General features: G+C 41.2%; 1 protein-coding gene across 3 annotated transcripts; it reads right to left on the minus strand.

The window, feature by feature from the left end:
- Positions 1–3699: 3699 nt before the first annotated feature.
- TRDMT1 (tRNA aspartic acid methyltransferase 1) lies at positions 3700–26758 on the minus strand. Of its 3 annotated transcripts, XM_056857451.1 has the most exons (11): positions 26695–26758; positions 20226–20335; positions 18831–18907; positions 17781–17852; positions 14436–14501; positions 13120–13189; positions 12142–12225; positions 10805–11163; positions 8706–8763; positions 5107–5236; positions 3700–3813 (listed from the first exon to the last, which is right to left on the minus strand). In XM_056857451.1, the coding sequence occupies exons 1-11, from the start codon at positions 26756–26758 to the stop codon at positions 3713–3715; spliced, it is 1191 nt and encodes a 396-aa protein (XP_056713429.1). In that variant the 3' UTR covers positions 3700–3712. The 3 variants fall into 3 exon arrangements, with proteins under 3 accessions (XP_056713429.1, XP_056713430.1, XP_056713431.1); XM_056857452.1 differs by lacking the exon at positions 14436–14501; XM_056857453.1 differs by lacking the exon at positions 20226–20335 and having other exon boundaries at positions 26695–26753.
- Positions 26759–27087: the final 329 nt, after the last annotated feature.

Here is a 27087-nt window from a genome sequence, read left to right on the forward strand (position 1 = left end):
AATAGGGTAGAGAGGGAAGCTTCACCCAATGAAGGGCTGAAATTATAAGTGGGTTTAAGGGTAAGTCCCAAACGAGGCATTTTGTGGCTTCCAGTTAATTAGCACAATTTAATGGGTTCTTCCTAGCACAATCAGTTCTAACGAAAGCCTGCCTTTGGCTCCAACTTCCACAATTCCCATTGACAGGCATTACAGCTTCTCACAGGCCTGCTCCTGAGCGGCCGTAGTTGGATTTCAGACTGCCTGTTTTCCCTCTTTTTTTTCTAGCTACTCCCTTGCCCCTCATGAAAAGGCAATTGGTTCTCAGGTCAGAGACAACCTCGAATGCTGGATAAAGCCTGACGGAATAAATGAAAATGGTCAAAATCATGATACTCTCCTCACGCTGAGTGCCCCTCATCCACAATTGTGTGATTATTTCTCACTCTTTTGGCATATGGGTAAAGATTGCTTTGTGTCCTGAACAAAACAGAACATCCGGTCTAATTCTGCACCCCTACCGAATTATGAAACCAGATTTCTCTTAACGGCTCCCTCTCTAGAAATACTTTCCTCAACACAAGAGCAGAGGCTTGAGGCATTTGGTGGTATTAAGCGAGTGGGTGCCTCACTGCAATGTTTGCCTTTGGAAATAGGATGCTGTGGAATGGATTCTTTGGACTGATCAACAGAAATGGACTAGCAAACCGATGGCCCATCATTTCATTGCAGTACAAAGGTATTGACTTCGAGGGTCCCATCAGGAGAATTTCATGTTTAAGCACTAAATCTACTCAAAATTACCAACAAAATATTCTTATCTGATTTGTATGTTTCCTCTTCATCCCAACAAGCCAGTACATTTGTTGTATAATTTTCTGTTTATAGAAAACTTGAACTTTTATGTGCTGTAAAGGAGTGGGAGATGGAGCATTCCAGCTCCTAACTTATCTCAGGTAAATATGTTACTTCCTGTTACTTATCACTAGGATTCCCACTTTAACTCCATGTAAGCAAATCACCTCTTGATATTCTCAGGCAACCATTTTTTTTCCTTTTAAGTACTGTGATGTTTCAACTGTTTGCAAATACTCTTGCAGAAACAGCCAATGCAGAGACCCCCACAAAAGCCTGTGATTATACTAAGCCTCAACCAATTAAATGCTGTAAGAGCGTACTTCTGTCTATTATAAACACTCAGCATGGGTATGGGGAGAATTGATCCCTTGTGGTATTACATTGAATTAGCCACATAAAGAATGTAAGCGGAAATGGCAAGTGGGATGGTATCCAGGCACAGCTGACCTGAGTTTACTTCCTTGATGACACAGCTGTATCAGAGATGGTTGTGGATGAGCTTCCCACACCACATATAATGCTTGCCAGTAGTGCTCCTGCGTGTCCAAGTAGCATCTGTAATAGTTGCTACGCCATAGTTAATAAGCCTTCAGGTCTTTAAGAGGCTTTTTGTTATCTGAATTAGTGACTTTGTATTAATACAGATTATAGAAACTTTGTCATCCTGTTGTTTTTTTTAAAGCCAGTGTGGTGTGGTACTTAGAGTGTCAGACTAGGATCTGGGAGACCCAGGTTGAAATCCCCACTCTGCCATGAAAGCTTGCTGGATGACCCTGGGCCAGTCATACACTCTCAACCTAACCTACCTTATAGGGTAGTTGTGAAGAGAAAACAGAGGAGGAAAACCATATAAGTTACTTTGGGTCCCCACTAGGGAGAAAGGTAGGTCAGAAATGAATGAAACAAACAAACAGGTGGTTTCAAGGTAGGTAATCTTTAAACCTACAACACCATTTTAAACTGTTCTAGTAGCTAAAGAATAATCATAACTATACTAACTTATGAACACATTTATGCAAAATGCATTGTGCCAAATCCAGAGGTAATGGGGCAAAACCAAGGGCACAACTTGGCACAATTATCACCTTTATATCTTTGCATTCCAGTATTCATTATCTTGTTAGCAATTTCTGCACCTATTGGACTTTAAATTTAGTGTCTAAAATATACGATTTGTCTAAGTATACCCCGCAGGGCATGGTGCATCTTGTCAATGACAAAAGATGGTATCTTCATTGATTGAGAGCTTATAAAGCACAGAAACCACAAGAGCGCTTAAGTGATCTCATATATCTAGGAAGCACGATATATCGGACATCTAATGGGCTTTGAACTTAAATAAACTTGCACAGGAAATTGAGCTGAATTGGATATTTAAGAACCAAGTCTCCTACAAGGGGAAAAAACTAAGTTGAGGGTAAGTATTAAAGGAAATGGGTGGTGCATATAAGCAAAGTACAGCTGATAGCAATTAATTGTTGGATATATTAGATTGCTAATAGGGAAAAAAGGATATATAAGCACAAGGTGATATAGCCTTGGGCCAAATATAATATACCAGACTCAAGAACAACTCTTACATTACTAATTTGATTCATAAAAGGTTAAAACTTTAGGTAGGGTTGCCAACCTCCAGGTGTGGCCTGGAGATCTCCTGTATTACATTACAACTGATCTCCAAACAACAGAGATCACTTCCCCTGGAGGACACAGTTGCTTTAGAGGAAGGACTCTATCATATTATACACCACTGAAGTCCCTCCCCTCACCAAACTTTGCCCTTCCCAGGTTCCACTCCAAATCTCCAGGAATTTTCCAACCCAGAGTTGGCCCTAGCTTTAGGGAATATTTACACTACAGAAAAATTGGTTTAACAGTAACACCTTCTTCCTTATAGGGGAGCCTGGGAATTGTACTTGGATGGGGGCAGATTGAAAATCACTACCAAAGAATGGCAGCTCAGCAAACAATCTCTATGGTTTGGGACCAATGTACCTGAAGGACTGCCCAATGCCTTATGAACCCACCCAATCATTACGGTTATCTTCAGAGGCCCTGCTTTGAGTGCCATCTTCTGAGATTAGGTGGGTGGCAACCCGAGAAAGGGCCTTCTCAGTCATGGCACCAAAGCTCTGGTACTCTTTCCAAGGAGATGTTTCTGTCCCCTTCTGATACCATCTTCTGCCAGAGGGTAAAGACTTTTTTCTTTCTTTTGGCATTCCCTCAATGATCCCTTATTCCTAACCAATGTTCTTATTTTTGTATGTATTTTTTGTATATTTTAATCTCTCTTTTAAAAATTGTCTTGATGTATGTTTGGAAGGAGGATGGATTTTAATGGTTCTACAATGAAATTTTATAATGTACATTTTAAATTGTTAGTCACCGTGGTGGCCCTTGTCAGGGCAGAAAGGCAGGATACAAATTTTGTAAATAAAGACATAAATACCCATGATTCTTTTGGAGAAGCAATGCCAATTAAAGTGATAGAAAACCAACACATATTTTAAAGACATACAAAGGAATTACAGATTGCTACTAATTTTCTTATAAAACAGTTTATTGCGACATTATTACGAAAACCGTTAACCACAATTTCTTAAAGACAGTCTATTTTTCATGAACCCATGGTTTCAGCATTCACAAACTATAACAAAACTGAATTTCCATTTTTAATAATCTTTATTTCCACAATTCATAAGACAGCCACAAACAGTGAGATGAGATTTAATCTTGAGATAGGTATTTGTAATGAAAGTTAAACCTGAGCAGCCTTACAAAATCGTCCATGATGATCAGTTTTACTCAGCTTCCAAATAAGAAATCCACAGCAGAATGCTCACTGGGCGGACCCGGACCATGCTGCATTTCAAGGTCATCCAACCAAAATTGAGATTAATTTTGCAACCACGTGTACGTTGAGACTGTTTCCCAGCAGACGGTAACATTGTTTCATGGTTACTTTGCCAGGAAAATCTAAAACAAACACAGTTCATAGTAAATCTAAAACAATCACAGCTCATAGTAAAAAAAATTTTTTTAAAAAGCAGCCTACTCTTCATGGACTTGATCATAGGAACTTGGTCAAGTTATTCTAAATGCAATTACTGGTAGTTATTTACATAGATGTAAGGGTTTGGTTTTCTCAGTCTGCTCCAGAACATATTGGAGTGATTAGAAAATACTCACCTGAGTTGCAATGAACTTTGAATTAGACCTAGTCTGTATCCACATGCAACCACTCTTGTATTCTATCACTCTGTTCAGCTTACTGTAGATCCCTCCTCCAACACAATGAGCATCCTTCCCACAGAGGAAGGCTCTACTTCCTGAGGGAGGTGGTACAATCCATTATCTCTACAATGCCTGTCCCACAAAGTATGAAAAACCAGTGTGCACTCAAATTAAGCCCATTTTAGTTCATGGTTTCCAATCTAACACTTAGCACTGGCCTTGCTACACTAAAATGTAGAATCCTCCTTGTGCTGTCCACCATTCTTCTCTGTGGTTTGGCAAACAACGCCCCTATCTTTATTTAAATATAATAAAATATAAAATTATTATGTGTCCTGAGGGCTGTGGATGGATTACACCCAAGCAATTCCAATGTTAGCTGCAATGCTCCAAAAGACTTCTTGTCTGCATACAGAATCTGTACAGTGAATATCTTTCCTTGTGGTTTTTAACTATGCCTCTGAGCCAGCCACCTTAGCCCTTCCCTCCTTTCCCGTGCTCTCTGACCAGTGGAAAAAAAGCTTTCTAAATAATCTGATGTCATTCTTTTGAAAGCAAGCCACAGGTGCAAGGGCATCTTGGTCAATCATAACGATGTTGTTTCAGCAATCTTAGGAGACCTATTAACATTGACTATGATAAAACAATTAGGGTAGTTTATTGCTCCATATAATAACTGCATCTGCCGCATCCAAAAGGAGGAAGCACTAATAAATCCATTCCTAATACCCAAAGAGAATATGAACTGTGATTATAGGCCACTTACATGCATTTTAAAATGTATTGTACAGTGGCCAGAAATGTACAGCTGCATCGACTATCGTTGCCATTTTTCCCATTCTGAATAACAAGAGTAATCAGCAAACACACTAAACCTGGAGACCACCAGAAATAAGGGAAACGCACCAGCCTTGGTTTGTAGAGTGGTGGGAAATAAATGCTTTAAATACATAAAGGTTTTATGATCTCTTTTTTCACAGACACTAGAAAACCTTTTAAGCTTTTCCAACTATGTCTTAAAACTAGGATACATACCAAATTGAGGAGGAAACCCATGAAGATTTGCTATTTCCCTTGGAGTAAAGTACCGCAGTTTAAGGGCTGACAGCTTCATAAGCTTCTCTTCTTCAGACAAAGCCTCAAAGGATTTAAATACTGATTCAAGCTGTGGAAAATGTACAAGATTACTGTTCAAGTTGTATAACTATCACTCCTTCCAGGAAACATGATGGGAGAGCATCTGTTAGTAACTGAGAAAATGGGGTGGCCTGCCCACAAGGCCTGAGCTTCAGAATATTCAGGGGATACTCCCAAGGTAAGCAGAAAAGATGAGTTTTGTATACTCCTGCCCCCCTCCCCAGCAGTGTGGTGGTGGAAAGTGTCGTCAAGTCACAGATGACTTACGACGACCCCCTAGGGTTTTTAAGGCAAGAGATGTTTGGAGGTAGCTTGCCACTGCCTGCCTCTGTGTGGGCTGGGAGAGTTCTGAGAGAACTGTGACTGGCCCAAGGTCACCCAGCAGGCTTCATGTGGAAGAGTGGGAAATCAAACCCGGTTCTCCAAATCAGAGTCCACCACTCTTTACCATGCTGGCTCCTCCACCAATAGCCTGTTGAAAACTGAGCATGGTTTAAGGAACATGTAAGGCTGACAGCAGTCAAATGTTCATTAAAAGGAAATGAAAAAGGGGAAGGGGTAGAATTGACTTGCTCAAGCCTCTAAGAGGTTTAGAGAGGCAGTTTTGGCTGAGAAAGAAATTTCCCAATGACTTATTCTACCATGATTCCCTGTGAAATGCCAATGTGTTCCATAATTTTCTTATCCGAATATGCTACTTCAGCAAATGATATGGGCTATGACCCCTGAAATACACACTAGAACTGAGCTGAAGCTACCTGAAGTTACAAGTCCATCTTGTTATAATCTGCGGCAGGACACCAGTGACATCATAGCCTTAAAAGCATATAAATGAAGATTAGCTAAGCTTTTGTTCAGTTGGCTAAGGGAGTTTCCAAGTGCAACCTTGTGATCTAGCCAAGGGTTACAAAACTTCCCCAACTCTTAAAACAATTACCCTTCAAGGCTTTTGCACAGCTCCTTGTGAGCAATGTGTTATGCCTAAGATTTAGGATGGGCAAAGAGAAAAGGGTTTCACAAAATAGATACCCGTTCAACAAAAAGTTATTTTGTCAAACATGCAAATTCCAATACTTAAATCAAAACTTGCAGACAAATCAGTTGATCTGTGTTCTTTTTGCAGTTGATCTAGCACTAAGATACAGAAATCAAGAAGAACATAGATTTGGGTCATAGAAACAATTCAGAAGCGTACTGACCTCTTCAGCCTCTGTGGTAAGCATGGTCACCTTGCTGCATGGCTCTAGTCTGGGGCCTGTTTGGCTATGAAACTTTCAAATTAGGGTTGCCAGGCATGGAAGTGCCAGGCAACCAGCGGGAGATGGGGGAGGTGGGGACTTACAGTTGAGGGGGGCAAATAGTATGACCCAGAAGTGGCACTTGTAACTTTCGCCCCATAGAGGTTGGGGCGAAAGCTAGAGCCTCACTCAACATGATTACATCACTTCCCAGTTGCACTAGAAGCAACATCATCATGCTGGGAAGATCAAGTAGGCCCACCCCCTTTTTGCTATGGAATTTATTCCGCTGCCCAGTTGAGCAGTAGCGAGCAACAGCAGGGGCGGGTGGGAGGTCTCCCGCCTCCAGCAGGCAGCCCTATTTTGAATACAGTTATACTGAATTGAGATATCAGACAGGAACACATCCAAACTTGGTCTAAGAGCCCTAATTTCATAGTAAAGGTCATAACCATCTCTTTTTTTAAGATACAAGAAATCTAGCCCTTAATAAACAGACCTGATTTTTAAAAAGGTTGTTATGAACAGGCACAAGAGGAATTTAATAAAAAGTAAGTGGTTCCTGAAAATACTACCAGCAAGTCAGAGGATTCCATTTCAAAATTAATAGGCCATGAAGAGGAGTAGCATATTATTCCGTGTCCCTGAAGGTTCAGATTTAAAACAGTTATATAAAAGCCCTGACTGGATCAATATTAGGCCTGTCAAGACAGTCTAGACAAAAAAATGTTCTTTGAATTCAGTCTTTGATCCTGAAAAAAATGACAACTGGACAGTCTTACAAGACTAGGATAATGCCCTTAAAATGACTGCAACAGGCAATATGATAAAAGCTGGGAATTATCATCAATCTGGCCCATGTACAACCGCTGTCAGACCTTTCACCCAAGATATTAGGAAGATAGCACTCGCTGAAATTAGTAACCTCTTTTTACAACTGTGGAAGATTAACTATCAGTGGGTGGTTCTCCTTAAGTTAATAATTTTTCATGAAGGACAAACAATGTGTCTTTCTGATGAGGACTGGTTGTTTGTTCAACAATTTCAATCTGCTAAAAATAACAGTGTGGATTCCACAGTTTAACTGATCACCAGTTTTCTTTGACTGTATTGCACTGCAATGCTAAAACAACTTTCCTGAGAGTAAGCCCCACAGACTAGACCCGAACAGAATTCTGAGTAGAAGTACTTGGGACAGCACTGCTGGTTATGCTTATATGGGCTTGGTGTGATTCTTTTCATATTTCTTTTAGAAGTGCATTTCCCCCCTGTAAAATATAATAATGGTTCGTATCAGTCAGGGGAAACACAATCCTGGGTAATATGAGCCAGCATTATATTTAGAAGGGAAAATGCAGTTCTAAAAGAAACAGAAAAAAAATCACACCAAGCCCCATAATATGCTATTATTACATTGTACATTAACATGCACCTGAATGGTGGGTATATATGGCTGCATTTCTCTCTTTTGATTCTTTGCGCCACTGTTCAAAGAAATACAACAGCAATTTTATTTTTCAGAATACATAAGTAATAAATAAAAAACATGCATAGCCCCATTATAATTTGACATCCTGAATCTGTTTCATTCTGCATTTTAAAAAGTCATTGGTTGGGGCAGAGAAATCAGAAGCAGCATCTAGAAGTATTTATGTTACGGCTTTAACATGACTATCAGCAAAAACTGAAAGAACAAATAAAGTTTGTTAAGATTTGATAGGCTCATTTGCAAGGTCAGGTGTGAAAAAAAGGCTGTTTTTTCCTTTCCAAATGGCCCAGTTCTTGAATCACTTCTGCAAGAAGTCATATTGATCTAGTTGGTTCCTACGTGGGTTTTTTTAACTACATGGGAATACTCTGCACAATATTTGCACCCACAAAAACAAATATATCTCGATTCGATGTTGAACATCTAGAGAGTTTGCACTAAAACCAAAGAATATATTTAAAGACTTGGGGCTAGGATAGGCTTCCGGCACTTTTCTTCCATCTAGGTTTGCTTCAATCTAGAGCCAGGCCAGGACACACCATCAGATATAGATGGATCCTAAGTTTAGCTATGAAAGCTTATTTCTGGAAAGGATTTTCTCTTTATATATCCCAGCTAACCAAAGTTTTACTATTTAGTACACAGCACTAGAAATGAAATCATTGAACTTAGGGCCCCTAAAGTGAACACACAGAGATATGCTCAGGCTGTTAAAAAAGATATGCATTGAAAGGTAACGTGCATTGAAAGCACATACAAGGCCATTGTACCTGAATATCCTCTGCTGTCTGCAACACTGAGCCAGTTCCTTCTACATAGTGCCCATACCTTTAAAAAAAAATCAATGAAGAGCCATACATCAAGATTCTTTTGAGATTTCCTGCATCAATGAGTGCAGAGGTTAAAATGACAGTGCTCACAAATGGCATACTAAAAGGCTTTACAGAGAACATTCTTATTTAATGAAACCAATCAGGGGACGGCAAGATTATCCAGTGTGACCCATTTTTTCCCCTCTTTGAAAGAGGAACAAAACCAGTCTGGAACCTGATAAATTGTTCAAGTCTACACAGAGAGCCAGGAATTGCTGCAGCTGTTGCTTTCTTTACTTTCAGAGTTTTTTCGTCAACCCAAGTGCCCAAAATGCTTTGAAAAGAGACTTCTAAACTGAAACCAGTGTTTGTGTGTGTGTGTGTGTGGGGGGGAGGAGTATGGATTATATCTTGTGAATTCCCATTTCTGAATCCCAACCACATCTCACTCGCATTAGAATTTCCACTGATTCTGCATCCAGGGCACCAGCTCACAGAAGTGCCACAAAAAGTCCCCATCACATACAACAGCAGGAGAAAGGCCACTGCAGAAGACCAGATTCACCAATATACAGAAACAACCATTAATCAAAAGCCCCATGCTTTCATTTCAAAGCACAGAGTCCATGAATTCAACCGGATTTTTATATATGTTGAGAAAGTATTTTCAACTTAGTTGAATGTGTTCATTTTAAAAAGGACAAAAGGAAAAAATATATCCACCATAAATAATAAGAAACCAGTATTTTTTAAAACAACAGGATCCTTCTTCTGGTGCCAATGTGAGTCATTGTGTAAACACGTTTACTCAGCAGTCTCTTGCAGGCGGTCATTTCACGCTAATTATAGGGGAATCAGAATCTAATTACTATTGTACAAACTACTAGCTGGAGAGAGATACTTTGTGGGTAGAGATAGAGGAATGTGGTGTCTAAAAGCAAAAGTGTGCAACACAGTAACATTTCAAGGAAGGGAAAAGAAAGGAAGAAAATAGTTTGGTGGGCTAAAAGACTTGCTCTGCAGTGAACAGTTAGTATGTTTCCTTGGTAACAAGGAGGAACAAAACGCTCACATCCCAAGTACAGAAGGCTAACAGGGTGGCCAAGGTCAGCTAGAGAGAGACAAAGAGGAACAAAACCCACTGAATTCCAGGCAGATTTGGAGATGGGGATAAAAGGAACAAGGAAGAAGGTGGCTGGAAGTGACTGAGTCATGCGGATTGAAAATGGATTAACCAGAGCCTGCATATCTAAACCAGAACTTTGTTCTAAGGGACTGGGGACTAGAATATGCGAAAAGGATGGACTAATACTGAAAGACTAAACTGCGTGGCAGAACTTTTCTTCAAGCAGAAGTGCACTGGAAGACAAAATGAGACTGTAACTCTGAAGTTTTACTAAGGCAATTTCCTAGGATTCAGGTGAACAATCTGATGCTTTACACACGTTTAGATGTGATGATGCAAAGTAGCTTGTGACAGAGCTATTAGATCCATAGCTAAGCATGAATATATGATACTGTTTTGATTTCTACAATCTAATGACTTGCTTTAGTAGAACTGGTGGTTAGGACTAAATGAAAAATATGAAAGCAACCCACAGAAAGTATACTTCTGCTCGGGGTACGTGTGCTTCTTTGCAAGCCATTCAACAACATGCTGTGGTAGTCCTGTCTCAGACCCTTCTTCCAGGCTAGTATTCTATTAAGTCAGCCCTGACCTGGATACCTCCAGGCTAGCCTGATCTCGTCAGATCTCAAAAGCTAAGCAGCCCTGGTAAGTATATGGATGGGCAACCTCCAAGAAATACCAGTGTGGTGACACACAGAGGCAGGCAATGGCAAACCACCTCCTAACGTCTCTTGCTTTGAAAACCCTATGGGGTGGTCATAAGTCAGCTGTGATTTGAGGGCACCCAAAAAAAATTCTATTAAGTCAGAAAGCTAGCAGTTAATATGTTCCAGAAAACTTTGGCTTACTGATTTTTAAATGTTTCCTGCAACAAAAAAGCTCGTATCCGGCTAACACTCCCCTGACATGTTCTCTCAGAGAGGCTTACCCTTTTGTGAAGCATGTCGATCTCCTGCAAGTGGGCGTCACAATGTCTAGAAGGAAAGCGTAACGCAATAAGGACTTTGGGGGTAGGAAATATTGACACAGTCCTTCTCCATCTTCCTGGAGGAAATCTTTTAACATTTGCACAGAGACATCCTTGTCCCTTTCCTGCTTCCTTTCTAGTTCTTCAGCTGTTTCAAGCTTAAAGAGGAAGTTCTCCTTCCGCCGGTACTGCTGCCTGTTATCTTTGGAACTAGAGGCTGCCCCTTTTGTTGAGACTTGGGAGCTGCCTTCTTCCAGCCCGGTAGCATCTCTGGATATCTCTGAAGTCACTGGCTCCAAGCTTGGGAAAACAGTCAGTATCTAACATTAAACAAACATGTGCAAACAAGATTTAGATAAACCCAGTAGTTCAACTGTCATATAGAACTGTTTCGTGCAAAGAGTTATTTCATCCCACCCACCCCAAAATTAGCAGCATATATTACCCCCTGAAATAAGTCGCATATATTATTTATATATTTAAATAGGATGCTGTTCTAGAATCATTAATTACTTTCAGATACAATTGATGGGATCCAAAGTCCAGTCCACTAATAGTGCAGCCTTCTTCCAACACAAGAAGCCTTCCTCCAATGGAACACATACCCACACCTCTTCCACTAGAAGAAGACTCCACTGTTATCAGAAAAGAACCTTTTCACCCAAATCATATATCTTATGAGCCAGTCAAGGTCATTATTTCAATTGTGATCGATCTAAGTTATGTGACTGCCAATATGAAAGAAGGGTGCGTATTCTGGAAAACCTACTGTGAGGTAATCTGCATTGGTGTGAGTAACAACCCATATACATGTATAAAGTTCAGAACAGGCCAATGAATTATTTATGTATCTCACATTTCATTTCACCTTCTGACACCCAAGAAGGTTTTGTCTCCTCGATAGTTTCTGAAGGCTTGCAGGAATTTGCATTGGCCAACAGGGGTCCAAATCAAATCATGTGAATTCTAACAAACATTTCCAAGAAGTGGCACAGTGTGAAACGAGGAAGTACAATGTCTGAAAACAATTTACTATAATGGCGGCCCCAATCACCTGAAAACAGTCTACAGAAACACGGCACACTGGGAACACTTTGGGAGACTTTGTGCAATCACTGCCAACTTTATCCAATTGTTATGTGATTCGATATTGCAGTTTATCTTTGGTTGGTTTTGGATATGCTGCTTAATTTTTGTTATACACGCTGCTTTGATCCTTCTGCAAAAGTGGCCTGGAAATGCTTTAAAGAAAAAAATAAAAAACAAATGCTGTGGTCATTACAGAAAGGGAGCCTCACCTTATCCAGTGCTTGAAAGGCAAAGGGTTCTGACTGAGGCCGCGCAATCAAGAAGTACCGCAGCCTGGAGTTTGGAATGCCAAGCTGGAAGCAAAGCCCCAGAGAATAATGAATGCATGAAGGAAAATACCTACTTTGTCTAAACACGCACTTTTTTATTAAAATTAAATGCTAACAGTGCCCATCTGAGGAGGGCATGCTCCTGTGCCACTGCTGTCAATTTTTAACATAGATTGCATGGAAACTGAATGCAAAAGAAAAGACCTATGGGATGAAACAATTGTCAATGTACTCATAGCACAAATTCAAACCAGGGTAGTCGGAATATAAACAGGCCATCCTCAGCACCCACACAACCAGGGTTCTTCTAAGAATTAGGTTTCTTCAGTGAAACTGGAGAAGAGAGGAGAGGTATTTGGGCTCCAGAAAAGCCCAGGTATTCAGAGTTAAATGGAATTTGTACCCATATCACAAATGTGTTACAGCTATAAGTTCACAAGTAGTTTTGGAAATACCAGAGTGTTTCACAGTATAGTCCTAATTATTCCAATTTAAGCCAATTGACTTTAATGGACTTAGACCAGAGTAACTCTGCATAAGACTGCGCTTAAGACTCTGCATAAGACTGTATTGGGGATCGATACAAAGTATGAAATTCTTATTTTGTGAGTTGTGGATATACCTTAATTTGATGCCAACACAGACCCACTCTGCATTAGTACTGAAGCAGGGGGAAGCACAAGTGCTTCTTGATTCCCCATATCTCTGTCTTTTTCATCTCCAGGGAAAGAAATGAAACAGCTCTATTTCAGATGAGCAAACCATGCTCAAATAAACTTTGGCTAGATCAGCTTTAACTGCAAGAAGCAACAAGAGACACAACACAATCTACTCCTCCCAAAACGTGTGCATTTACAAGACAAGTTTTGGTTTCACTGGTTGTTAACCCCCACCCCCCAAAACACTGCCATTACTCACACAAGTTGGAGACAAGAGAAATTCTTGATATGTAAATCCACACTTTCCCAATGTTTGTATGAGTTCATCTCTGGGAAGACAAAAACAAGTTGGAACTGTGGACTTCCACAGGGCAGGTGGTTGTCTGAAACAATCTTGAACATTTTCACTAGAAAACTCTTACACGGTCATGTTTAATTTACAAATAATATACCTCAAGGGGGTTGGCTCAACCTTACTATTTCTGATATGCGAATTCTATGACCTCAGGCAGATCATGAGAGGGAGGGCATCTTGGCCATCTTCTGGGCATGGAGTAGGGGTCACTGGGGGTGTGGGGGGGGAGGTAGTTTGGAATTTCCTGCATTGTGCAGGGGGTTGGACTAGATGACCCTGGAGGCCCCTTCCAACTCTATGATTCTATGATTCTAACTTGATTCTCTTTATGTTCCAGTTACATCCATAGTGACATACTGGCTACTATTTTTACATGATAAAAACAAACTAGGAGATCTCAGGCTCAATTGCCCCATGCATGGCAAGGAGATTTCTAGTTTGGAATGAATTTCTGTTCTCTGTGATAGCCAAATTGGGCAAAATGATAAATTGCATTCCCCCACCCCACCCCCTTGCTACAAACCAAGATTCCAAATGACGGTCAATCTCTACATATGAGTGGAATGTGGAAGCCTGAAGATTTCCTGGGTCATTGCCTCACCACTTGTAAAGATAGGGAAACAGTGGATGAAATCCTTGCTGCACATCAGTGACAAGAATTTAGAAATTTATTCTAAAATTAAATATGGCCCTCCCTATAAATCCATATTTTAGAATAAAACTTTCCTTGTAGCTATTATGAGTCTCAAATGAGAATTCGTTCATTCATTACTAAAGCCCAAAAACACTTTGGCTTGGATCCTAAGCAGCATGAATGGAGTTGCACCAAGAGGACAACTCCCCCCCTCACTGCAGCCCTCTGGGACCCCCTTCTCCCCCATACTGTGCTCCTGCAGGCCAGTAGACAGCATGGGAAGAAAGTAGGATTCTGTAGCAGGAGGGGTGACAGGCAAAAATCTCCCTCCTCTCCTTCACAGATGGGAAAACCTTTCTGCCAGAGGTGCTGCTATTGCACCAATGGAACGGCACCTTCGAAACCAAGACTTTCAATTCCACAGTTGTTCTAATGAAGTATGGGCCTCATCCTTCTATTCTATTATATGGCAACATACACGATTTAAAGCCAGTATTCCCATGCCAATTTTTTTCACTGCAAACCTCTTTTTTCCCCCAGCCTTAAAGTGACTTCTTGCATTATTCTTCTGCCAATTCCACCATACCTGGCTGTAGATGTTTCAAAGCCTTTGACGTTTTCTAAGAGTACATATTTTGGTAGTCTTGTAAGCCTGCAAATCAATTTGTTTAGACTATAGTTAGAAAGTAAGAACTACTGGATCAAAATAAATCACTCCATTTAGTCATCCAACCATACTATAAGTACACATGGTTCTATTCCCATTTAACGGGGACCCCCCCCCCCAAAAAAAACCTCTCAGCAATCCTAGAACCAAGAGATTCAAGTAAGCTACTATGAAGAATTCAGCCTTGTGATAAGTGTATAGAACTAAAGAACATAAGGATTGTCATTATGTGTCTTCAGGTGATGTCTAGACCCTGAAATTCTCTCAGGTGCATGCAAATCTCACAGATCCTCTTGCATTCTTTCTATCAGAGCTCAAATGCCTTGTCCTCAGGGAATTCTTTCTATATCAGTCGACCTTTTGTCAGATCACTTTTTGTAGCAGAAGATTCTGGGGTGTATAGATAAGACACCGACTGCAAACTTGCACGACACATTACATAAATCATCACTAATGTTATTGCAGGTTAAATGGAATAGTATTTACTTCTCTGAATCATACAGCTCACATTCCTTCATGTCTCAGTAGCTTCTACAGCCAAGTTTAGTTATTTACAGACATGCGAAAGAACTCAGTGGCGTTATCTCAGCCAAACACAACCCCGCTGGAGTTGGGGTAGCCTAGAAGCAGCTCTTCAGAATGTGAGAAGTCAAAGTCATTACAGAGGTCCTGCTTCCGTCCGGCATGCGACCAAGAAAGATTAGACATGTCTTATGGTACTTTCAGATAAAAGCCACTAAGCCAGACTGTTCTCAGAGTGAAGGAAGAAAAAATTCTCATTGGTGCCTTGTGCTGTTCTGGAGAAAGATATAACATTACACCCACCATCCAAGATTGCATGCTTCAGATCCAGACAGTTTCAGAACAAGAAATATTTCCTCTCTGAATACCTTTGTTACCTTATTTGTAAAGCACAGATTATGATGTTATAAAGATAGATAGAGTAGAGAGAGGGTGACAGAGATGGGGAGAGAGGGGGGGGAAGAGAGAGGAGAGAGAGAAAACTCCATGTGTTCTGGAAATTTGCTAAATCTGTAATTCTATACATGCTTATTTTGGAATAAGATTCACTAAAATAATGCCAGAACCAAACAAGTTCCCTAAATGGGCTTAATCTGCCTTGTCCCAGTCAGGAAGGTGGACTATAAAATAATGTAATTGAATAGATTCAATCTCATGAGTTTCTATGCCAGTAAATCAGGGCCTATTCAGTTGGCTATCTGGGTGCTTGGTAAAGGCAGAAAGACTGTGCATAAAAAGTCCCAACTGAAGATGAACCAGTTGTGTGCATCTGTACATACATTCGTTAGGTGACTTTTGATGTATTTACTACAAGCATCACTTTTCAATCCAGTTTATTTACTGAAAACCATTACAAAACAATATTTATAAAATTCTGCATGTCAAAGTTGTATCATGTTATAGTGATGACCTATGCCAGGGGTCCCCAGCATGGTGCCCCTGGCCACCATGGCACCCACTGATGCCTTTTCTGGCATCTTCCAAGTGTTTTAGGAAGTTATTAGAGCCAGGTAGGGCTTTTGCCCAGCACGGCTTCTGATTGGCTGTGCAGATTTTTAAAAATGCTGCTTTGTCAGCAGCTGCCATCATAGCAGAAAGATCTACATTGTGTCACTGAAGTGAAGCTGTGGCAATAATGCTGTGATTGGTTCCACCTCCTGCAGCAGCCATTTTGTGGCAGCCATTTTGTTACTGAGTCTACAGTGCCGTGTAAGAATTCCAAATGTGCCTGCAGGATCAAAAAGGTTGGAGACCCCTGATCTATGCTAAGGGAATTAGCGATTAAGTGGCTTGTGGAAATCATTATTTGTATTTAGATCAGTTTATTAGTCAACCAAAAAGGTTTTATCCACATAAAAATATTAACATAATGCTGAGTGCAGTATAAAACAATACTAAAACCCAGCAGGAAACGACTGCCGACTTGTTGATTTGTATGAGTTTTTATTATCAACTCTAAAACACAACAGAATTTTTATGGGTGCAGAATGTTACATCTAACTGTTAAGCACGGGGAATTTTCAAGAATGTACAGTGGTACACCAAGGCCTAAACCCTGTGGTGGATGTTCACAATAATAAGAAAGGAGTCAACAGTCAAGAGGCTTTTTCCTGAAAATGCCCCATCTTTTGGGTCAAGTAAATAGGCCTTAAATGTTTACTGATGGAATTCACTGATTACTGAACATGCAGCATCGCAACTCCATCACCCTCTAATCTGGGATTTTTTTTAATGGAACACCAGAATGGGCCAGAGATAAAAACAGCTCCTTCTTGCTAAATCCTTGTACGTGTTAGTGTACAAACTGCCATCTTTGCTAGTAGTTTTGCCTCTCTTTGACACACCCATGACAGACTAGAACAGTGGTGCTCACTCTGCAGATCATGGAGAGTCACATTTGCAATTCCCATTAACCAAAAGAGCACATGACAACTGAATGCCCTCCACACCACCCCATGCACAAACAAAAATATGTAATATAATCTTTTTAATTACCAAAGTATAGAGTTATCTTCCCTAGGGTTGCCAACCTCCAGATACTAGCTGGGGATCTCCCGCTATTACAACTTATCTCCAGCTGATAGAGATCAGTTCACCTGGAGAAAATGGCTACTTTGACAACTAGACTCTATGGCATTGAAGTCCCTCCCCTCCCCTCCCCAAACTTCACCCTCCTCAGGCTCTGTCCCCAAAATCTCCAGGTATTTCCCAACCTGGAGTTGGCAACCCTAATCTTCACCCAATACTGGAAGTTTGCTATCATTCAACAGTGGTATGCTCCATTCTCATTAAGCTGCCCAGCCTCAAACACAAAACCCCTTCATGTGCCCAACCTTGATATGATCATCATAGGCAAGTTATGTTGTGTTTTAAAATCAAAACAGTTTTACCTCGGGCCTATAGTAATGATGAAAATATTCAAATTTCTAAAGAAATCACCCACTTTCCTTGAGCACGAGGCAGGTGCCATAAGGAACAGTGATTGGAATAGCCACATGTGGCTCCTGTACCACTGCCCTACAGACATTCAGCTATTATTGGAGTGGCATCCACCCAATCTGATTCAGCTTTTGTGTAGTACAAGTATCTTATAATGGGACACACCTCTTTTTGCCTGTTAATCAGAACAACTGCCAGCATTGCACAAACAGTTCGCTGGGACTGGCTATTTTGATACGCTATAAATACCTCATCCCCCCCCCCAATATATTAAAGAATTATTCTAGAAGTTTCAGTTGTTACCTTGGAAGAATATCAAGAATATAGAGGAAACTTCGAGTCCTGGGATCAGAAGTATCACCCTGTCGGCCAATTCTGACACAGAGAGAGCAAAGAATTAGAGCAATAAGTGAATGTCAGTGTAATGTTCATTACACTGAGATCCTTGATTCAAACCTATAAAAGGCTTCACACAAAGGCTTGGATCCCACCTGAAATTTCTGTGGAAGGAAGAACTTTCATTCATGGAGTGTGACTTCCCCACCTCCCAATGCAGCCCAAAATGCTGCTCCTGGAAGACAGGGGACCCCAGCTAACAGCTGGGAAAGGAGAGAAAAACTGTTGGCTGTAGAAGTAGCGAATTGGTAAAAATGGAACTGTTAAGGTGATCCAAGCCAAATATTAGTCATAAATCAAGGGTTGGTCACACGTACTACCTCAGGATTATAGTTCATATGAGGGTGGGAGGAGAGAAATCCATTCATGGGTCTTCCTATTCATATGTGAAGCAAGGGATTGGGTTCCATTTTTTAACCGAAAATTGAGAATGCGGGTAAGGGGAGCTAAACTCTATCCTCTCCTGCCTTAGCTCTTTGTATTGCATTGCTTTAAGCATTTTTCCAGCCATTGCTGCATCTAGAATTGGAGCCAGTCAGACTTGGAGAAAACAGGCTGTAGGCAGTGGAACCAAGTAGGGTAAGGCACAAGAGGGGCAGGGCTTAGCTCATCCTCTCCGAAACACTCCATTATCTGTTAAAAATATACTCCAAATCCCTACTTTATGCATGAAAGGTAGGATACGAGAATTAAAATATAGAACCTCCCTCACATTGGCTGTTTCCCATGTTACAATTTTCATTCATATGAGGGCTCCTACAGCCAAGGCAGCAGTGAATTTAGCTTCATTTTGCCTTTCAACAGTCCTTTTCCAATTTAAACAAAACATAGGTTTTATTAAAGATAATAAGTCTAACACAATGGATGGGAAGGGTCAGAGATCCTTAAGCTGTTCCAGTATGTGAACTCTCTTTTTTCCTTTCTTTTAAAACAAAGAAGGACATTTGAAACCAGTACCTTGTAAAAGGTTGACAAGGGGGGCTCATCAAAATCATATCACATGATAATCTGTCAAACTCGTTCAGTGATATGCCCTGAATAAGAAAGAGACCAATGAGACATTTTCTTTTATGAACAGGACAGTGTTCATCCTTGTTTCAGAGTTGTAAATCATTTTGTTCACATATTCCCTTGTATGCATCAACTTAGCTTTAAAAGCCTTCGGATTCCAGGTATTTGTCACAATAACCATCATTTTTTAACACCCACAATGTCCTTTGCAGACTTGCACTCATGCTTCAATCTTGCCCAAGGGTCAGGCACCATACTGATGCCAGCAGGAATGTGCCTCTTTTGGGGTTTTATTCACTGATCACTTTAAACAGAAAACAGAAACGGTTCCCAGTACTTTCAATGGGATTAACAGGGGAAGCCGCCAAAAAAATTGGAAAATACTTCAGGGCATCATGAGATGGACTGACTCTATAAAGGAAGCCATGGCCCTCAGTTTGCAAGACCTTGAGCAAGACGATAGGACATTTTGGAGGACATTGATTCATAGGGTCGCCATGAGTTGGAAGCAACTTGATGGCACTTAACACACAAACACACACACACACACACTAGAAGATTCCTAATTTGATCTGTACAGTTAGTTTAAAAATGGCAGATAACAAGAAATGGCCACATCCAGATGTCACGACAAACCTCTGCCTTGGTAGGCACCAATATGTTTTCTCTCATGTGACTACATTTCTTCCTGCCCCCCCCCCCCGCCCCCCGCCCCCCGGTCACTCATGTACTGATCATGGTTAAAACCCTTCATACTTTAGGAAACTTCGATCAAACTCTCATTTGATGTGGATGTCTGAATACAGGCATCTGGGCAAACTAAACACAGGCAGGATGGTACTGCTGCAGTCATCTTGTTTGGGGGCTTCCTAAAGGCACCTGGTTGGCCACTGTGTGAACAGACTGCTGGACTTGATGGGCCTTGGTCTGATCCAGCAGGGCCTTTCTTATGTTCTTATTTTTGTTTCCTCCCCAGAAACTGGAATTCCAAGCCATGGTTTAATCCCAGTGTAGAATCCTCCAATTTGCCCAGGCACCTGCACTTGAACAAAACAAATTGCCACATTGCCAAAGTGCCACATGCCAAAGTGCTCTGAAGGGAGGGAAGGCGGCATGGTAAGGCACGATCTCGTCAGATCTCAGAAGCTAAGGGTGTTTTTTTTTTTTTTTTACTTTGTCTTTTTGAGCAGTGGGTATCACAAACCCCCTTCTGAAGCTTTCAGACACAATAAAGTTACTGAAATCCAAACAGAAGGGGGAAATTCAGCCTGCTTTCTCACTAAGGCTACACCTATACACCCACACACCCAGACAAAAACATTTTGCAGGATGGTTACTCACCTCAATTGTCTTGGACCACAGCAGGGTGGTGGGAAAATTGTGCTTGTAAACTTCATTTGCCACTGTATTCACATCGACCGCTACAACAACTTCTGCAGGTACACCACTTGCTATAATTCCAAAGGAAAAGTTTTGCTTTAAAAGTCCACTGTAAAACAATATGTCTGCTATTTTTGTAAAAATAATAATAATAATAATCTGGTTTACAAGAAAGCCCTTAAAATCAATTGCAATAATCTAGCTCTTGAAATAAAATCGCCCAATATCTGTTTTAGTTAACCTGTCACTTGAAAACAGCAATATTCTTGAATTTGTTACAACTGCAAAATTCAAATAAACTCCATTCCTACCTAGTTCCACACTATTCTAGTCATCTGCTTAAGCACGAGGGCCTCGGGGCTTTTGAGGTCGCTGCAACACAAGTCAGAACTACTGTAGTTTCATTACCAATGACAGACTTTATTCCCTTGAAATCAAACGTGACTCTTTGGAAGCTAGGCCCGTTTATCAGTTGCCTCCGCAGAATCAGCAACATTGTCCTTGAACCAGAGTCGCTTACATTGCAATTCTAAGTCAAGTTACCCCCTTGACTTGAAAGGGGGTAACTATGTTTAGGACAGCACTGTTACGCAGGGGTGTGGGGTGACCGCTGGAAGGTCGGCGGAAAGGTCAGCACAGTAACCTCATATCTGAATAAGTTTTGTCTCCAACTTCCAGCTCACTTGCAGGGACAGAATGATACCCAGAAATAATAAGAAGAATCCAGCACTTCTACAGTATACTCTTCAAAGGTTAAATGTACTTCACAGATATTATCTTGATATCCTTAGAGCAAACTTGCAAGGTAAATTAATATGGGGGAGGGGGCTGAGAGAAAGTGGCTTGCTTATACATCATCTATTGAGTCTATGGTAGAGGAAAGATTTGAACTAGAGACTTGGATCTGTCTAGCATATTCTTATCCTACCCTTCTTCCAAGGTGCGCCAAACAGTGTACCTAGTTATTTCCCGTCTCCATTTTATCCTCCTCACACAGCTTAGAGACGTACGCCAGGCTGAGAAAGAGCCCAAGGCCCACCCAGCAAGAGTGTTCCGGTGACTTTTCTAATATAGAAAAGTGTTCTAATATAGAACACTTATTGAATTACTTACAGGATGTAAGCAGGTGATCCAATTTAATAAACGTTTCTTATGAAATGTCTGCTTTAATAATATTGCAAAATAAATTAATTGCCTCACCTTCTTAAGATTCTGACAACCGTACTTTGCACCCCTATTAATCACATCTATACACCTTGCTCTGCTACAAGGTTGACCAACACCTGAGATAAGAAGTCAGGTAAGTTAATACTGACATCTAGTGTGGGGTAATAAAGCAGCTTCAGCAGCTCACAACTAAGGCTTGCCACAGATGCAAGACATTGGGAAATCCACTACAGGACCTTCCAGCATCCTTTAAAAACAAATTGCAGTTTCATGAAGCTTCAATCTATGTCAGGACCAGGCAAGGAAGAAAGAGAGAGTTTCAACAATGCCCTCCCCTGCAAGTTTTGCAAACTGAAACCAGGACCGTATAGCTGTTACAGGCATTTATAGAGGGGGGAAAGGGGAAAGATCCTTTTTTTTCTTGTAAAGGGTTAACATCAGAGGGGGAGGGGGGCTAGTAAAACAAAGTATAGGCAGAAGAGTTCATTCCCATCTCCTCTCTCCAGTTTTACCTTCAGAAGCAAAGGCAGTTTCACAAATGATGTCTAACAGCAGCTATGAGTGTGTTGTGGCATAACATTCATACCAGGGAGGGGACAGATATTTGTAACTATCCTGCTCAGGCTTTAATGGCTATTGTTCGACTGGCAGCCAGCTGATCCTGACCATCTCCCCTACACGTGCTTTTAAAAACACTTAGATTTGCCATGTTGCTTTTCTCCAAACAAGCCAGTTAACAGCTCAATGTCACATGATTTAGTTATCATATGGGATATGTTGGCTGCCTGTAATGAACATCACGTGGTGTTTTGGTGGCAGGGATTACAATGTGATCATTCTGCTCAGCCAGGGCATTTTTAAAAATTAAATTCCAGGCTCTAGCAAATTCCAGTGGAGTGAAGAAACTGACTGGACCAGGTTCAACTAGCTTCTGTCAATTCATTCCAAAATAATAACTTCACTTGCACACATAGGCCTTTCTGTCCCTGTCAAAAGTAAATATAAAGAGAATGGTTTGTTTTAATTGGGAAAGGGCATTTAAGTGGTTTATTAAACCACACTGCAAATAAGGGACAGTTTTGCAGGTTTAAATTTTAAAAAAGATCTATTTTAATATAACAATATTATAATATGGAGGTTCATGCTTCCTTCACATACCATTGTGAGCATTCCCTTCCTCTCTAATGTTTCCTCTGGTTCGCTTCACACACAGCTTCAACACAGGTTCAAAGGTAGCTCTCACCACGCTGAGAGCCAGTGTGGTGTAGTGGTTAAGAGAAGGACTCTAATCTGGAGAACCAGGCTTGATTCCCCACTCCTCCACGAGCGGCGGACTCTAATCTGGTGAACTGGGTTGGTTTCCCCCACTCCTAAACATAAAGCCAGCTGGGTGACCTTGGGCTAGTCACAGTTCTCTCTGAACTCTCTCAGCCCCACCTACTTCACAGGGTGTCTATTGTGGAGAGAGGAAGGGAAGGTGATTGTAAGCCGGTTTGATTCTTCTTAAAAAGTAGAGAAAGTTGGCATATAAAAACCAACTCTTCTTCTTCAAACAGGGCAAGGGAGGGAGCCTTGGACACACAGCCCTTCTACCGCTAGTAGCACCTCCAGCGCGAGCTGTTCTTTTCACTACCAGAGGGCAAAGTGGATGACATGAGCAGGATCCACTTGCATTAAGTCCCAATTCACATCAAAGGTTCTTTGGATGGGAAGAGCCTGCAAGTCCAAATTTTACCCATTGGGTGCAAAACAATCTTGGTAGGGTTATGTGTGGACTCAAGGGCATGAAATGTGTCACAAGTGAAGCACCTTACTACATTTTAAAGGATTCTAGAGGAATAAATGATGGTTTTCCTAAGATAGTCATCATATTGATTTTTTTTTTTTTTGCACGTGGGAAAATTTAAAGGATAGAACTGTCAAAAACATTGTTAGAAGAAAAGACAGTGGGCGAAAACGCATGGTCACTTTAGCCTCCTTTATTCCATGTTTCAGCCAGGATTCAGCCAGGATCGAATGCATGCGTTTCGCCGAACGTGCGTTCGATCCTGGCTGAATCCTGGCTGAAACAGGGAATAAAGGAGGCTAAAGCGACCATGTGTTTTCGCCCCGTATCTTTGAAATTCAGAATACAAAGAAATGCTTGTAATTATTTTCAGATTTCTAGAGGACTGATAATAGCATAAGTTCAAAAATGCATAACTCAATCATCTACCAAACTTGTCACTGTATTTAACAAATGATGTTTTCGGAAGAGAATTCACAAGGACTTGCCACTGGCACCCCTCAGTAAGCATTTATTTCTAGTTTTCTTTACTTTCTAAAGCAAACCAAGGAAACCAGACCCAGATGGTTATCAGGAGAAGGAGGATTCAGCAATTACTGCAGACTGAGGAGGAAAAAAAAACTAAACATGGGAACAAATACTTGTGTATGCCCTGACCTGCAAGCTTCAACCTTTCCTACAATAGCAGCAAAACATAAGAGATATTTCATGCTTCTGAGAAAGAGATATAAAGGCCGTGAAAAAATTTGAGGAAGATTTTTTTTTCTGGATGACTCCCCACCCCTCCAGTATTTATCATGGAAAAATTGGAAACTGAACAAAAACGGGGGGGGAAACTCTCATAAATATTTTGTCTTCTGGAATAAGGGAAATACTTTGCTATTTTATTTTTGGTTTTAGAAAAAAATGTTTTGAACTATTATTGTAAGCTGCCTTGAACCACGAAGACAGGTGAGATGTAAATGTTTTGATAAATAGAATCTTTTACAGTCAAGGTTTTACTCACTTAAAATGTACAGCATGCTATTTGGATGCACAACAATCTACCACATTAGATAATAATTCCTATGTATTCTGTAGATATATTCTTTAAATGTGAATAATGCTAACATTTAATATGTTAGCATGTGTTTAATGTTAATACATTATTGACAAGTTCAGTGTTTTCAACGTTACTCAGTATCCAAATATGCTGGTGGTCCTGCTGTGACTATACAACATTATTTCTGTCCAAATAATACACTTTGTTTTTTAATACAAAATTGGTTTTCTTATTTCATTTTTTTCCCGGTCTCTCAAATGAAAGAAATACATTTCCGAAAATGGCATAAAGTGCAATAGTTTGCAGCTCTGTCTCAAGTATTTTGTACAGCTGACATTTTTGCTTGTAGGAAGCTACAGTATTTTATATTTTTTAAGTTATATAAATATAGCACAATTTTATAGTCTGTTACAAAAGATGCATTTTATGTTGTTAAAGTAGTAAAATAAATTTAGATTTGATAAGGAATGAAAGCATTACTTATATTTCAATCCCGCTCCAAACAAAAACATGAGGAGGAAATGTTTTTACTCCTCGTTCCAGGGCTTCAAACTTTTCAGAAAATTTACCTCTCTATGCTCAGATACTAGAAGTTCTATGATAACAAAACACCCAAATGCCTCTATTCTCCTTCTTAGTTTAACATAATTCACAGTGGGTAGCCGTGTTAGTCTGTTTGCAGTAGTCATGTACCTCCCAGTTTAGTTTAACATTTACCTCCCACGGAGACAAGTATTCAAATGATGCTAGTATTATTTGATATGTAAATTTCAATTGGCATTTAACTCTCCAAGTGTCCCTGGAATTAACCAACAAAAATAAGTAAGGACACAGATCTTTCCACCCTCTCCAGTTAGTATGAATACAAAAAGACCCCAGCCTTTGTTTTTGGGTTTATTGTAACCAATTTGTTTGATGCGAAAGGAAAAGAGGAGAAATGTAAATTATGGCTTTCACAAGCACAGCAGCAATTGTTCAGCAATTATTCTCCATCCAAGTTTTGGAAACGAACAGCATTTTATCCCTGTATTCTGGGGAGCTGTAGCAGCTCAGACACAAAGGTACAGAACTGAGAATTAAACTTCTGCTCTCTTTAGGAGTCAGTTCCTTTAGAGATAGGGTTGCCAGCTTTTGGGGTGGGGTTTGGAGAGGGGAGGGACTTCAATGCCATGGAGTCCAATTGCCAAAGTGGCCATTTTCTCCAGGAGAACTGATTTCTGTCACCTGGAAATCAGTTGTAATAGCAAGAGATCTCCAGCCACCACCTGGAGACTGGCAAACCTATTGAGACAGCTACTTGTTCAATATATTAGATATATTCTGCACATTAAGACTGCAATCCCATGAAAGTCATTCCCACATAATTCTGTAGTCCATCCTTCCAGTAAACATATATTGGATCAGGCTATTATTAATAGTTACAGGAAGCAAGAGAAGAAAAGTGGAAGTTCACTTTTCCTTTTATTTGCTTGGAACAACCTCCTCATTGCTTGCATTTTATGGTTTTCATGAGACAAGAGGTAACTGACAGATTTTTCACTTGCTTCAAAATAATCAGGTTAAGAACTATTGCCCTCATACTGGAAATATTTCCATTAGGCCTTTAAACACTTTTGCTGTATGAATGAAGACATTGAAAAATTGGAAAACACACAGCGCAATCCTAAACACAGTCACATCCTTCTAAACCCACTGACTTCAATGGATTCAGAAGGATCTCTTTGCCCTGACCTGGATGGCCCAGGCTATCCTGATCTTATCTTGGAAGCTTAAACAGGGTTAACCCTGGTTAGTACTTGGATGGGAGACCACCAAGGGAGTTCAGGGTCGCTATGCAGAAGCAGGCACTGGCAAACCATCTCTGTTGGTCTCTTGCCTTGAAAACCCTACAGGGTCACAATAAGTTGGCTGCAACTTGTCAGCCCTTTCCACCACCAACTCTGTTTATAATTATATTTTCAGTTCTATCTTCCTTCAAGCTTTTGTGTGTGATGTAAAGTGCCGTCAAGTAGCAGCCGACTTATGGCGACCCCTTTTGGGGGGTTTTCATGGCAAGGGACTAACAGAGAGGTGGTTTGCCAGTGCCTTCCTCTGCACAGCAACCCTGGTCTTCCTGGGTGGTCTCCCATCCAAATACTAACCAGGGCTGACCCTGCTTAGCTTCTGAGATCTGACGAGATCAGGGAACCAGTGATCTAAAGAGTGGCAAATCCAAGGCAAAACCTCCCCCATGCATCAATGGCCTGGGTCTCCCTGCTCCCAGTTCAAATCTCTTTAACAACTACAGTGCGCTGGAGGGTCCATCCAGGAAAGCGCAGCGTCGGGCGCTCGCGGCCCAGACCAGGAGACACCCTCCGTCTCCGTGGCAACGGCGGCGTCCCCTCCCCTTTCCCGGAAGCGGCGGAGCGTCCCGTTGGCAGAGGGCGGAGGCGTACCTTGCAGCGCCTGGTGCATCCCCCCGATGCCGCTGTACAGCTCCAGCGCTCGCAGCCGCTCCATTCCTTCCCCCCCCCTCCTGCCTCGGCCACAGTCGCAAGCGGGGCCACCGGGCCAACTCCTCCGGCAGCCGCGCTTCGCGAGCCACACTTGGTTCCGGCCTTCTTCGGTTCCCACTTGCCTGCCCAGGACTCTGCGCTCTGGCCGCCGCGGTGGGTCCGGAAACAAACGCCGCGCGCTGCCTGGCCTTGGGACCCACCCGAAGGACACCAAACCGCGCGCGAGTTCTCGGGTTTCCCAGGACTTCTCGCCGGGTCGGATTGAAACAAAGCATTGCCAAAGGGGCCATGTCACCCGACCTTTGGGGTCCGCCTCAAGGCACAATGCAAAAC

Source organism: Euleptes europaea, chromosome 11 (assembly GCF_029931775.1).
Source record: "Euleptes europaea isolate rEulEur1 chromosome 11, rEulEur1.hap1, whole genome shotgun sequence".
In the NCBI taxonomy this organism is placed as follows: Eukaryota; Metazoa; Chordata; class Lepidosauria; order Squamata; family Sphaerodactylidae; genus Euleptes; species Euleptes europaea.